The sequence below is a fragment of the Phoenix dactylifera genome, chromosome 3 (genome assembly GCF_009389715.1).
Source record: "Phoenix dactylifera cultivar Barhee BC4 chromosome 3, palm_55x_up_171113_PBpolish2nd_filt_p, whole genome shotgun sequence".
Lineage (NCBI taxonomy): Eukaryota > Viridiplantae > Streptophyta > Magnoliopsida > Arecales > Arecaceae > Phoenix > Phoenix dactylifera.
Genome location: NC_052394.1, coordinates 14,744,969 through 14,759,680, shown reverse-complemented (window position 1 = coordinate 14,759,680; position 14,712 = coordinate 14,744,969). Strand labels below are relative to the sequence as shown.

At 40.3% G+C, this 14,712-nt stretch overlaps 2 protein-coding genes across 4 annotated transcripts; both read left to right on the top strand.

Moving 5' to 3' along the window:
• Positions 1 to 321: 321 nt before the first annotated feature.
• On the top strand, positions 322 to 2,949 carry LOC103700566 (phosphatidylinositol 4-phosphate 5-kinase 6-like). 3 transcript variants are annotated; one of them, XM_039124698.1, is made up of 2 exons: positions 322 to 1,619; positions 2,640 to 2,949. In XM_039124698.1, the coding sequence occupies exons 1-2, from the start codon at positions 337 to 339 to the stop codon at positions 2,815 to 2,817; spliced, it is 1,461 nt and encodes a 486-aa protein (XP_038980626.1). In that variant the 5' UTR covers positions 322 to 336; the 3' UTR covers positions 2,818 to 2,949. The 3 variants fall into 3 exon arrangements, with proteins under 3 accessions (XP_038980626.1, XP_038980625.1, XP_038980624.1); XM_039124697.1 differs by having other exon boundaries at positions 2,631 to 2,949; XM_039124696.1 differs by having other exon boundaries at positions 2,612 to 2,949.
• A 1,428-nt stretch (positions 2,950 to 4,377) lies between these two features.
• LOC113462773 (ABC transporter A family member 1-like) lies at positions 4,378 to 11,330 on the top strand. The gene is made up of 5 exons (XM_039124695.1): positions 4,378 to 4,483; positions 4,565 to 4,749; positions 6,305 to 6,359; positions 6,443 to 6,514; positions 10,381 to 11,330. Exons 1-5 carry the CDS (start codon positions 4,436 to 4,438, stop codon positions 10,759 to 10,761), a joined length of 741 nt encoding a protein of 246 aa, XP_038980623.1. The 5' UTR covers positions 4,378 to 4,435; the 3' UTR covers positions 10,762 to 11,330.
• The last annotated feature ends 3,382 nt before the right edge of the window (positions 11,331 to 14,712 follow it).

The following is a 14,712-nucleotide window of genomic DNA, read 5'->3' as shown; positions in this document are numbered from 1 at the left end:
GTTCCTCCCTCCAGGTGTTGGGTTTCCCATCCTTCGTCGGAGCCCCATCCGGAACCCAGCCCGAAAAAGATGGGGACTCATCAGAATCCCCTTCCTCCCTCGTTGCAATCTCCATCTGGAGAAAACAACATCTCGAACAAAAACAAAGCAAACGACAGGATCCAAAAGAAGAACACCAAATCTAAAGTACCTGGATATATCGATCCGCATTCTCCTCCTCCCCATTTGCCGGGCTCTCAGAAATGATACACCGAGCATTGGTGTTGGTGAAAGAAAGACGTTAAAAAATTGCACCGTTAAGCCGGAAGAAGGAGGAAGAAAAGAAGGGAGAGTAGAATGTTCAAAGATATCCAACGCATCAAGGCGTGGGAGTCCACCGTCCGGAGGACGCACCAGAAGCATCAGCCGTCGGCGCGGCGGCGCAGCCTCGTCCTCCCCCCCGTGTCGGCCTCCCCCACCGCCGCCGACGTCGACGACGCCGATGATCTCGATGACCCCACCCTCCACCACGCCGAGCGCCTCCTCCCCAACGGGGACTTCTACACCGGCCAGTGGCACAACAACCTCCCCCACGGCACCGGCAAGTACCTATGGACGGACGGCTGCATGTACGAAGGCGAATGGCGCCACGGCAAGACCATGGGGAAAGGCAAGTTCAGCTGGCCCTCCGGCGCCACCTACGAAGGCGAGTTCAAGTCCGGCTTCATGGATGGCTTCGGCACCTACACCGGCTCCCTTGGGGACACCTACCGCGGCTCCTGGTCCATGAATCTGAAGCACGGCCAGGGCAAGAAGTCCTACGCCAACGGCGACTACTACGACGGCGAGTGGCGCTCCGGCCTCCAGGACGGCCACGGTCGCTATACTTGGAAGAATGGCAACGAGTACGTCGGCGAGTGGCGCGCCGGCGTCATCCACGGCCGCGGCACCCTCGTCTGGGTCAACGGCAACCGCTACGACGGCGGGTGGGAGGACGGCTTCCCGAAAGGCAACGGAAGCTTCCGCTGGGCCGACGGCAGCCTCTACGTTGGGTACTGGAGTGAGGAGAACGACGGCATCCAGCAGAAGGGCGTTTACTACCCGTCGCCCGCCGCCACTTCGCCGACGGCTCGGGATCCTCATGCTGCGTTTGCGGCCGACCTCGGCGATTGCAAGGTTTGCCCGGGCGAGACGGTGTCGATTCTCCCGTCGCAGAAGACGCCGAACTGGTTGGGAATGGAGGAGAATTTCCTACAGAAGCAGGCCGTATGGAGGCAGTCCAAGTCGAACGACGGCCGGCCGAGAAGGCGGGCGTCGGCCGACACGGCCGGGACCGGTGAGACGCCCAAGAGGACTAATGGGCACAACAATAGCATCATCGGCGCTGCCGGCAGTTGGGAGGCGGATGGGGATTACAATTGTGATGCAGAGGAAGGTAGTGTGGCCAGGGGGAGAGGGGCGTCCAGCGACGGGGCTAATGACTTCATGGGAGGGCTTAGCCTGGAGGAAACGGAGTCGACGGGAACGGGGAGGTGGTTGCCAATAAAGTGGCCGCCACCGGAGGTGAAGAAGCAGGGGGAGACTATCTCCAAGGGGCACAAGAATTATGACCTCATGCTCAATCTCCAGCTTGGGATCAGGTATCCTGCTTTCTCTGCTGTAATCTCTGGCTTCTATGGAGGTTTTGGTTGTGGCCCCAGCAAATGATGCATGGAAAGAGAAATATAAATGCTCTGCTAACTAATTAACTCCTTTTGATCTCTAGTTTTGTTTATATTGGGAAATTATCTTTTTGCAAAATGGTGGCTTACGCCACCAATTGTTTCATTAGGTATAAAATGATTGCATGGAAAAACAGGGTAGGGCCCCCTCAACACACCACAATGATGGATGACTTCATGGTTGCAGGCCTCATTCAGCCCTAAACCCACAAATAAGACACAGAAAATGAGACAGCTAAACAATATAGAACAAGACAGTCCTAGATAACACTTCTTCGTTTCATTGTGAATTTTTGAAAAATATGATATATCTTTACCATTTTCATATTTTTGTCATCCTTTCCTTTAGTCTGCATCTAGTTTTAGGTTATGTCTTTTTATAGACAACGACTGATTTTTTAGTTTGTGTGATCTGGGAAGAATGGATCTGACAGTTGTTCAAGTTATGAATCCACCAAACTGGAAAACAAAAATCATGTATCAAGAGTTGGATTATGGCTTTATAGACCCACTTTTTTACAACCATGGTAGAGTCTATGGTACTCGGATTCCATAGACTCCTATGTCCATGTCCATGCAACAACAGATCCATGCATCCGGCAGCTACACTTGGATTCCTTTTTTTTTTTTTTTTGAGAAAAACATTGGGACAGATCACCACACATTTTATAAGAGTAACGCTTGGAGTCTTATGTAAATGTGGATTGGTCTTCCATGTGATATTCTTCATGCACATAATGATTTTAAAAATATAAAAAGAATATAAACTTGCAATGTAGTGGGAAGGTTCAGTAAGCATGCCATGCATTACTATACCTATCTGTCATGTTTAGTATTTGCAAAAATAATAGATTTTCCTCCCTTAAATTTCTTCTCTTTAACTGAGAACTCCTCTCATAATCTATGTTAAGAGTCCTTTCTTTTGGTGAGGATTTGGAGGTTGGGGTGGAGGTCACGGCGATGCCATGCTCCCACGAGTTCCATCGGACGTGCCTCGGCAAATGGTTGGAGAAGAGCCACCTCTGCCCTTTGTGCCGCTTTCCCATGCCGACTGTGGGCTCACGAGTTCCTCATCGAGCGACTGGAGTTGGACAATAGACACGTATGTTGTTCATGATTCATGTTTGATTTGGTGCGTTGTGGGTGTAATTGATGCATCCTGCTTTGTATATTGAGTTTTGATACTGTAAAGATGTATTATTTTTCTCATTTAATTGATTGGAAATCAACATTATCTATACTGTGTCTATTCTGCTCTTCAATAGTGTTGAATTTTGATAATCTTGGACATGTTTGTTTATGATGCCCAATATTTATACTCTTTCTATTCTATTATTTACTTATAATTCATTGAAGTGATTAATATATATTAAATTCATGCCAAATTAGACGGCTCTATCGCCCCTGCCGGGAGTGTTATTTTGAAAATCAAGTGATAATTTCCATGGAAGAGATGCCCATCTTGCAAGAGATATATAGGTTCATCCCAGGCTCCTCCGTAGCTTTATAAATAGCGGCAAAGTCCTTGGTCATGTTCCTTTTCTTATAAATCTTTGAAGAAAAAAAAGTAAAAGGTTAAATTTACTAGAACTTTAGAAAGAAACCGAGAGCGTTCATCCTTGCTAAGATATCATATATCTAACACTTATCCCGAGTTTCTAGGAAAATTACTATTTATCCATTGAAAAAGGTAAAAAAAAGTTATTGTTATTGTACATTGAATTAATTAATTATTTTAAACTGTTCCTCAAATTGCTTATAAGTATGTCTTGGCAATGGATCTCGCATGAAGAGTTACGTGGGTCTTAATGTGTAAACTACCTGGGAGATGCTTTTGTATACATTTTTTTTTATTCTTGATCCCTGTCAGTCCTTCTTCTAGTTCTGCACATGCTAAAACTGACTGCTCGGATGATTCTATAAGTTCTTTTACAATAAACTAACTTGTATCTCGACAAATGCTTGATTTCCTGGTGTACTTGCTTCAATTGTTTGTTGAATGATCCACTGTTCAAAATCAAACAGTGATTTATGAAAAAAAAAAATTAGAGCTAATATATAGTTGATTCCACACCTCTTAGTTTGAATGCCCAAATTTCTGCATGTCCTTTTCTTGGGTCTACTAATTCCAATAAAAATTTCCCATTCCTTCTTTTCAAGCATCAGCCAAACACTCTTTATGACAAACTTCAGTTTAGAGAGATTAAGACATTATTGGTTGTTATGATTCTTAAAGTCTTTAGATGGCTAACATCTCCAGCAAGGGAGTTGCCTCCTACCATGCATATCTCTCCAGTCCATGTTCGCACTACTTCGAGAGTGTTGTCACGATAAGGAAAAAAGACTGTTAGCTGTTAGTAGTTATGTGCTTGTTGATTGTCAAGAGTATAGTCATTGTCCTACATGTCCAAATATACATAAGTCAAGAAACGAGCATCATAACATGAACTGAAGATATTAATCGGTACTTCATAATTTTCCATCCTTTTCATTTCTTTAGTCCATTGCCTTTTCAGGTTACCAACCGGGAAACAACTAATGTACTCACGCTTAACAAACAATATTCAATTTCCATGCATTGGTATTGTGGAAAAAGAATAATGGTTATAATTAATCAACCATGACATTATGAAATTTTATGAAACAAACCTATATGTTTTCGTCACTAATTGGATTGAGATCAGGTGGGTTTGGTAGACAAAGTTGACACAATTGTAGGTGCACTTTCTGGGGGAATGAAGAGGAAATTATCCCTTTGTATTGCTCTTATTGGAAATAGCAAGGTGCGGTAAAGATAAAATAATTGCTTTCCATGTTGTTCTTCATGTTACTTCATAAATGTAAAATTTGTTCTCAATTCACAGGTTATCATCCTTGATGAACCAACCAGTGGTATGGATCCATACTCAATGCGTTCAACATGGCAGTTGATAAAGAAGATCAAGAAGGGAAGGATAATATTATTGACAACACATTCCAAGGATGAAGTCAACGTTCTAGGTGATCGAATAGCTATCATGGCAAATGGTCATTTGAGATGCTGTGGAAGGTCTCACCTGTTCAAACTTTTGATGATTAATCAGCATATATATTTATATAATTGCAATAAGATATGCTCTTCATCTAATATTCTAATTATTATATAATTGATTTTTTTTTGGCCTTTCGGTAAATAAATTCATGGAATATTGACTTATGGGGAAGTTTTTTTATATATGTTTTTATTCTCCAATAGACATCTGACAGTTGCATCTAGGTTCAATTTCATCATGATTTCTTTTGTTTTGATAGTTGAAAAACCTCAAAAGATTGCTGATCCACATTATATGGAACTTACTATATCTCTGCCAGATATTTGTAATTTTGTATCTGTCAATGGGTACTCAAATTCTTACTGGAAGATTATGTAGTAAGTTACTGTCAACAACTTTATCAAGAACTACTAAGCTTTTCCTTTAAAGAAGATAGCGTTGAGGTATTATATTCAACCAGTTTGGTAGATACCTAGAATCTTGGAAAAAAATTAAAATGGAGATGGTCAGAAGCAGATGGTTTTGCTGGAGATTTTGTGCAAGGCTAAGGAAGAAGAACTAATGGATGGCTTTGATGAGGATGTTCTTGGTTGTACCCTGAGTTATTACAATATAGTGCATCCTAATTATCTACATCCGCTGTCTATTCATTCACCTCTTTATGCTTGAGATCAAAGAGAGATTAATGGATATAGAATAGTTAGGCTAAAGAAAAAGTGAACTCACTAAGACATACTTAATGTACTCTATAATAGATATTCTGTTATTTTTCTGGTTTGCCTGCACAAAGTTACTAGCATGACTGCACACTTAGTATGCTGGGACCTTGTTTCTTGGGGTTTAGACTGAGGTTCCTCTTCTTCCATTCATTTATACTGAGAGCCTGATCCTATTGTAGGCAAAGCATCTTCACATTGTTGTGGACCACCACGATCTAAGTAGTCTTTGAGTTACTCCTGTTTGTTTTGTCGATGATGTGTCATCCTATGCAGTATGCACCAATGTTTGCTTCCTCCATTGTATATGACCAGACCATCATAGTAATACACATCCCAAAATCTTATTCTTAACCCAATTTACTTTAACTTGTCCATTGGACTCTAATTTTAACTTTAGTATCTGAACTACATCTTCTCCTTAGCATCCTTATCATATTTTACTTACCATGTATTGTCCACTTCTTTATTTCTCAACATTGTGATCCATTCAGCATGAAAGGTCTAATTCCCTCAACTGTCCCATAGTTTTGCCTTCCCACCATATAGAGCCTATATTGAGTTATCCAGTGATACTAATTTCCATGGTGTATCTTTATCTTGGTTGTGTCCTTCCAACTTACTCTTATCCGTGTGTTGAATGTAGTTAATGTCTTTATTCTATAATTTGGTGGGTGTACCACCTTATGTGAACAAGGATCTAGGTCAAATCTTACTTTCAAGAGGTAATGCAAGCAATAACATTCAGAAATTTTAATACATAGCAATTACCAAGCTCCTTATATTCTACACAACATTTTTTTGGGTTTGTGCCTTTAACTACCTTCTTAGCTGTATAATTTCTTTTTCTTGGCAGCTCCCTTTACTTAAAGCATAAATACGGGGTTGGTTACACCCTTACAATGGTGAAGGTTTGTTTCTTAGCTTATCTTTCAGTTTTTTAATGTAAATTTAACTCTTGTTTACTATCTAATATTCATAATATTCTATTTAGGCTGCACATGGTGTCTCTGTGGCTGCGAACATTGTTCATCGTCATGTTTCAACTGCTACATGCTTATCTGATGTACTTCTCTTTCACTGATCTGTTTTTGGTCTTTAGCAGATATCTCTTGCCGATCTTCTTCTTGCTTTTACGAAATAACTATGGACATTAGGAGCATCTTGATTGAAACTGTTGTTTCCAACTTTCCATGATTCATAGAGTATCAATGATTTATTTCTTTTATTTGGATTGCTCTTGTTGTGGCCACATATTTATTTTAGAATGTAAAAAATTTGTTCCTAGTATGCTTTAGAATTATCCATGTTTCACTGTATGTGTTGTGAACAGAAATACGGATCACTATGTACATGCTCTTATGAAACTAAAATATCAATTAAATGACAGCATCCATGCAGTACTACAACTTTCTCTAATTTGACTGGTTCATGCATTATCTTTTGCCTAATTGATGACTTGAAACAACTGCATATTCTTTATCATAATGCTGCAGTTGTTTTGCATGGTTTATTGCCACTTGAAGTGTAACAGAATGTTGTATGTTTTTCGGACATGCTCTGGAGCTTTAGAGGATATTCAAAATCCAAATATTGAGTCTGAAGCTGCACTGATACTTTAAAATACTTAATTAAGTAATTCAGTTCTCTTTTTCAAGGAGAGTTGGTCAGAAATAGTGACAGCAGACACCGTAGGGAACCTCAAAATGCCACTGCTGATATCTGGAATCAACTGCAGCAAAAATATGAAATATGAATTTCGATCGTGTTCTGTTGTTTGCAAAGTAATGTTTGAGGATCACTCTTCATGAAAATAAAACAGGGTATGCCGCACCGGCCCGTACCGGCCACGGGCCGATACGAACCGATCCGGATAGGGACTGGTACCGGATCAGCGTGGGATCCGGTACTGGGAGCTTGTCATTGAAAAACTGGCCGGTACAACCGGCGTACCGGTACAGGACCGGTACGGACCGATACGGAACCGGTACATACCGGTCCGAGCTGCTACCGGTACGCCAACCGGTACCGGTACAGCGGACCTTGTTCGTAATAAATATCTAAGTGACACCCCTTTATAAACGTTTTGACAAGTGGTTTTTTCTAATCAATTGTGAACACTATCTGCGAACTGCTTAAAATAACTTTAACACGCCAAATAGTTGTGACTGATACTTGCAAGCTCACCTTTAACACTCATGATTGAAGGGCCCAAACATTGTTATCAAGATTGGGATTGAGTGATAAACCCTAAAGGGGGCTAGATTGGATGGGATCATAACTCCTAAGAGATTTTCGATTTCTTTCAGATTTTTTTTTAAATATAAGGAAATATGAGATATGAGTCAACTGTAAATAGATGAATGATGAATAGAAAGCCTTACATTTCAAAAAGTCTAGTTTCGACTAATATAGGCGCATGGCATGTCTTATGGAACAATACTTTGTTTGGTTATTCAAGAAATTTATATATTATCAATCAATTTAACAATAGTTTTACATAGAATGTTTTAGAAAAACAAGGACGAGACTTTAATGTGTGGCTGTAAAAATACAAAAAAAAATCTTTTTTTTTTATCAACTCTATGAGCTTCAATAATAGACTTTCTAATTTTACCACCCAAGAGTTATTGTTGGCAAATAGTTTGAGAGCCCCAAAGTTATGTTAATTACTGAAATCTGATCCATCCTTGATTTTAATTAGCATAATCAAGTTAGATCCTCTGATCCAAAAAGGATCATATAGTACGTCATATGGATCTAAATCTTGTGTTCCTACATTGATCCTGATCCAAGGATGGGATCGGATCATCTAGGGGCATTTTGGTCCAGATCGTAAGATCTGGATCATGAATTGTAAGATTTTAACAACAATGGGACCAAATAGAAAAGGATTCTTCAAACAAATTCTTCTCGTTGAGGCATCACATGAAAAGACTGAAACCCTGTTATACCACTTGATGCATTCATTTTCTTAATAATAATAACTTGATGAAAACAAGAAAACCTCTCTGGTTGCAGTTATTCATCTTGATGAAGCACCATTGGTCATGACAACCTTTTACCTTTAGCATCCTCTGCATAAAGGCATTGGTCCTGCATATCCTCTATTATGTGTTTGATAGGCTCTTAAGCAATAATAACTAATGTTGAAGCTGGTTCCTGTCAGTCCTTCTGAAGTTGCTTGAAGTCTTAAGTTATTGTGGCCTGAAGAGTTGATAGAGGGAACTTGTTAACCTGATCAAGCTTTTGAGCAATCTCCCTGTCCAGTTTGCTTCAAACTCAACCCTCCTTTGCAACTCTGGTTTGATAGTTGGCTTGTTAAGAAGAACTCCTGTAACCATGGCATACAAATTGAGGTCTATGATTTAAACTTTTCATTTTGATTGCATGTGACGGTTATGCACTAAGGACACTTGATGTCAAGATGACCACACCCAAAGCCCTTATCAATTGTATTTTGAGCAGAAACAAATGAAACAGAAAATGAGAAAGAGGTAAAAGATGGGATATTTACTTTAGACAGTTTGAAACCTTCAAAAACATTTAGAGTTTAGGTCAATTTTATTAAATCGATCAATTGAATATATGTTCTTTAGGCACTATAAATACATTGACTCCATGGATAATTGTCCTACAAGAATAAGGAAAATCAATATAGAAAAGATAGTCACAATTTCCAAAGCCACCGAGGACGAGAAAAATAGGAAGCATGAGGTAGCCAATTCCCATTGGATCTGGACTCCTTATACTAAAATAAATTCCCTAATTCGATTTAAGTCTTCTAACAATATGATAATTTAAAAAACCTAAAGAAAGGAACCAAAGAAGGAAAAGATGAGGAGCAAAGGGACTAGTTAGAGGGATGAAAGAGACCAAAGCTGGCCAAGATGTTTCTTTGAAACAAAATAACTCCAAATTCTTCACAGAATCACAGTTCATCTTTCTAGATAGACCATTGACTCAAGACTTTCAAACATGATTTCAAAAAGCATTCTTAATCAATCTGCAGTTCTGCTACATCCAAAGTTTTTCAAATAACAACCAAATAAAAGGAAAGGAGAGATACATGAGTTATGACTCCTCTCATTTAATACTAGGAGATCAAAGTATCTCTTTTGCTGGACTATGTCTCAGTCATTAAGTATATCAAATGCTCCAATAATATTCCATGATGCTTGCAGCAGTTGAACTAGGTGCTCAAAAGAGCTCCAATATCGTATGTCATGTGAGATGTATTTGGGCACCATAGTTTGCAAAATGTAATTAAATAAGGCCTATCACTAAAGGAGGTTTTTAATTATATTTCCATTACTTCAGCAGTTGTGCTAATTGATACTAATAAAGGGATTATTTTTAGGTCAGTATGTAGCAAGGCGCCATTCTTTGTTTTCCTCACAAACCTTCCTCTCTTCTGTTTCATTTTCTTCTGATTTCAGTTATTGAGGTTTCATTTATTTCACCTGCAATGATCAAGAAGAATAACCTGTAAGGCATGATGAATGATTTGAAGTTGAAGACAAGATTATCTGGATCTTTTTTTTGGGTTAGAGAAAAGCACACACTTCGCTGACCTAGGTGTAGATAAAGACATGAAATACAAGGAAAAAGATAACCAAGGTTTTACATTTATGGTCAATTTATTTACTTGACATGAAATTAATTCCACGAGTACTAAAGCAACTTTGCTGTCCTTGCATCTAAATCATGTTTATTTCAATGATCTATGTGGGGAATATGGTTTTAGATAGTTTTTAATCTTTTTAATAATCTGGCTTTCATTGCAGGCTTGTTGTTCATTTTATCTTGTAAAGCCTGGATAACCACTTTTACTAAAGTTAACCTACTATTTTTTTGCTCCTATTTTTCTGTTGTTCATTCAATTATTCTTTATTGCTGAAACTTTTTGCATTTCATTTTCTGCTTCTTTAGGTAGGTACAGAAATTTCCTTCAGACTTCCGCTTACATCATCTTCTTCCTTTGAGAACATGTTTCGAGAAATTGACAGTTGCATAAGACGACCACATCTAAGCTCTGAAAAATGTCACTCCAGTTACAGTGAGGGAAATTTTGGCATTGAGAGTTATGGTATCTCTGTCACAACCTTGGAAGAGGTGTTCTTGAGAGTTTCAGGGCAGAACTTTGATGAAAATGATAAAAGTGTATATTATGCATCTCATACTGGATCTGATACAGTGGTTTCTGAAGCTTCCCACGGTATACTGATAAAACCAACAAACTCAAAACTACCTTTTAGGTTCAAATGTTCTTCATATGGATTTGTTATACTCTGGGAAGCGCCTGCAGATTAATATTTTCCATAGTTTGTAGTTTCATAGCATTTGTTACAGTTAAGTTTTGGAGCTGTGGTTTGGTTACGAGGTCTACATTTTGGGAACATTACAAGGCTCTTTTCATAAAAAGGGCAATATCTGCTCGGAGAGATCGAAGGACAATTGTTTTCCAGCTGTATTTTTGCTGTTTGGTTTGCTGTTTTTGAAACTTAAGTCACATCCTGATCAGTATTCTATGACTTTGACAACAACATATTTCAATCCTTTGCTACGAGGAGGTGGTGGAGGACCTATTCCGTTCACGAGTTCCATCACACGTGCCTCAGCAAGTGATTGGAGCAGAGCCACTTCTGCCCTTTGTGCCGCTTCCCCATGCCAAATGAGGACGCATGAGTTGCTCATATGTTGTGTTTGCGTAGGTTTTGGTGATTCATGTTAGATTTGATACATTGCGGTCTAATTGATTGATCCTACTTCGCCTATTAGCCTTTGGTTGAGTTTCGATGATGCAAAGATGTATTAATTCTCAACATTATCTGTACTGTGTCTATTCTGCTCTTCAATAGTGTCGAATTTTGATTATCTCCGACAGAATTGTTTACGGTGTCCTATATTTATATTCTTTCTATCCTCTTATTAACTTATAGTTCGTTAAAGTTATTACATTAAGCCATATACACACACACACGTATTAAATTTATACCAAATTAAATGTTTAATATAACAGTTTTACGGATCAAAATAAACTTCAATTCCAAATACCTCACTTTTGTCATGGTAATGCGCATTACTATAGAATGAGAAATCCTAATGGTCACCAACGGCTTCCAGCTGTGAAAAACATCTTCTCATCAACCTGATTGTCATACACCTTCCCCCCTCTCAAATAACCTTCATTGTTTGAAGCATCGTAGAACCACCAGCCAATGTAGTCGAGGTGGAAATGGTTATGTGCACGTTGGTGAGGGGAAGGAGGTGTGGGTGTCTGTGAAGCCCAACCTCACGTTGAATATATGGGCCAGCCTCTTGGCCCGACCCGGCACTAAATAGAAGGCCCGATGGTCCAATCCCATTGTCCAAACAGGGCAATCCCTGCTCGAACACAAAGGAAGGAGGATGAGTCCTCCTCCTCCTCCTCCTCCAACTTTGCCGGAGGCTAAGAAAGCCTAGCCTCTATTCCTTTTTAAAGGCCCCAACCCCAATTCTTCCTCCCTAGAAATTGCCATAGCCTACCGCGCTTTTCGCTCTCTTCCCCTATTGGAAAACCGTGAATCAGGTTCACTGTGCTCGCTGAAGATTGCGGCCGAGCCCTCGTCGGAACCAAGGTAAGGCCTTTGGATCTTTTTCCCTTCCCTTCTTTGATCATAAGCCTCACCAGCGGCCGAGATTTCACCAGAATAATCCAAGGATAAGAGGCATTGTTTATCCTCCGTTTTCGTATCCAAAAGCTATTAGAACTCCGAAGCCTATCCTACCGAGTCTTTCTTACCGTTACCCAGAATTTGAACGCCTCTCCCTCCCCGAATCCTAATTCTTTTAGGACGTTGCTGAACCAACGATAAATAGGACACCGTTCTTCCTCAACCCTCAGAACATTGATCCCCACTGCCATACGCTCTCTCTGTCTCTCTCTCACGCACACCCATGGCCATGGAGTGGTCGAACGGCAACACAACGTTGAACCTGAGGGCCTTCTCCTTCTTCTCCCAAGGTGGAGGCCAAGCCATAGGAGAGCGCATGGTGGAAGTACGGATCCAAGTCTCGAGGTCCCGCGTCCACCAGGGGAGCCAAATCTTGCCAGTCCAGAACCGAGTGGATGTCTTTGGGTTCCTCTTCCCCCTCCCTCGCCTCTTCTGCCACCAGCTCCGGCAGGCCCAAGTGGGGTACATGCTCTCCTTCGTCAGCCATCCCTATCACCACGACGTCGAGTTCTGGAGTCGCCAGATATCTTCGTTCGCCTTGCATGCCGCCAGAGCCGCAGTTCTTGAAGGCCGTAGTGGGTTCTTGATGGACGTCGGCATTAGTATCCGCATGGTCGCTCGGTTTCCGTGGTCGATCTTCTACCGGGGCGCCGAGTTGGTGGATGAATCCTTGATTCTTTCTTCCGACGGGGGCTTTGGAGAGGCTGATGAGCCGGCGAACGAGATCTTGATGATTCCTTCGGAGGAGAGTGCAGACAGCCGAGGGGAGTTCGGCGGCGTTCCAGCGTCGAAGTCTTCGATCAACGCGCTGGAGACGAGAAGCTTTCAAGAAGATGAGTCGGCATCGGCATGCGTCATTTGCCTGGAGGATTTGGAGGCTGGGGTGGAGGTCACGGCGATGCCATGCTCCCACGAGTTCCATCGGACGTGCCTCAGCAAATGGTTGGAGAAGAGCCACCTCTGCCCTTTGTGCCGCTTTCCCATGCCGACTGTGGGCTCACAAGTTCCTCATCGAGTGACTGGAGTTGGACAATAGACACATATGTTGTTCGTGATTCAAGTTTGATTTGGTGCGTTGTGGGTGTAATTGATGCATCCTACTTTGTATATTGAGTTTTGATGCTGTAAAGATGTATTATTTCTTTCATTTAATTGATTGGAAATCAACATTATCTATATTGTATCAATTCTGCTCTTCAATAGTGTTGAATCTTGATAATCTTGGACAAGTTTGTTTATGATGCCCAATATTTATACTCTCTGTTCTACAAACGAGTCCCACAGTAAGGTCTAATGTCGATGCTGGCCTCCCGCTCATGAGATAGCATGAGGGAGGTTGTACGTGAAAATTAGAAATCTTCCACGCGAGCAAGATTGGGGGATTGCCAAGGAGCGGAGGAGACTCCGAATGGACAGGGCCGGCCCAACCTTTAGACGGCTAAGACGGTTGCTTAAGGCAAATACATTTGCAAATCATTCAATAAGTAGTTTTACAAATTATTATATCTAGCCAAGTTTCATATGAAGTAAATAATAAAAATTATTCAGCTACATGGTTCCATTGTTTATTTGGTATTAGAGATGTGCTAACTACTCATTTGATTGGTCACCGTTTTCAGACTATGTGAGACTAAGCACATCCTGTGGCTTCGAAAAATACAAGGCCTAGGAAGAAACCCCAAAACATCAATATAAATAAAAAAATTATAGATAGAGATTAGCCCCGAAACATCAATATAGATAAAAAAAATTGTAGATAGAGATTAGCAAATAAATAATATCGAAATGAGGATAAAAAACATGAATTCTTATGTCCGCCATCTCGCACAGCTCAAATAAATTGATATATACATATAAATATGCATCATCAATCATGAAATACCTGTTTTATTCGAAAGTGATATATCCTATATCATTAAATAGAATTTTTTATTCAATAGTGATTTTATATATGTTATCTTCTATTTCTCGTTAATCCAAGTTCGACAACGGTTAACATTCTGGTTTTTTTGGACTAGTCACGGCAAATATGCTCATGGCGGTTCATCTCTTTAAGTGCGCATGGAAAGTTAGGCACTCTTTGTTTGGATGCACTCGCAGTAATTTCTTAATTGGCAAAGATTATTTAATCTTTTGGCCTAAATCTCTGCCTCTTCCTGCCGGGGAGTTGGCATTTTGCACACGACAACGTGATATATATCTAAATCTATACTCGTAGCTCATAGGTATAATAACAAGTTAACATGCAAATAACTTTACATATACATTATCACCGTCCTTGACATAGATGGTCGATTCCGACGAAGCTTTATTAGGAAAATGGTAGTGAAGAATTTCGGTATCGGTGTAAGGATCCATACGGGTGTATGTTTAATCCTACGTCGATTATTTGCTAAATCGATTTTGGGTACTTATATAGGATCAAAAAATCTAAATAATACTTTCCAACTAGCTATTTTGGATATTGTCTTAAGTCGTGACAAATAGTATAAAAATGGATCCGATCCATAACCTATATAGAGTAGGGCACATTGCAGCATGGATCAAT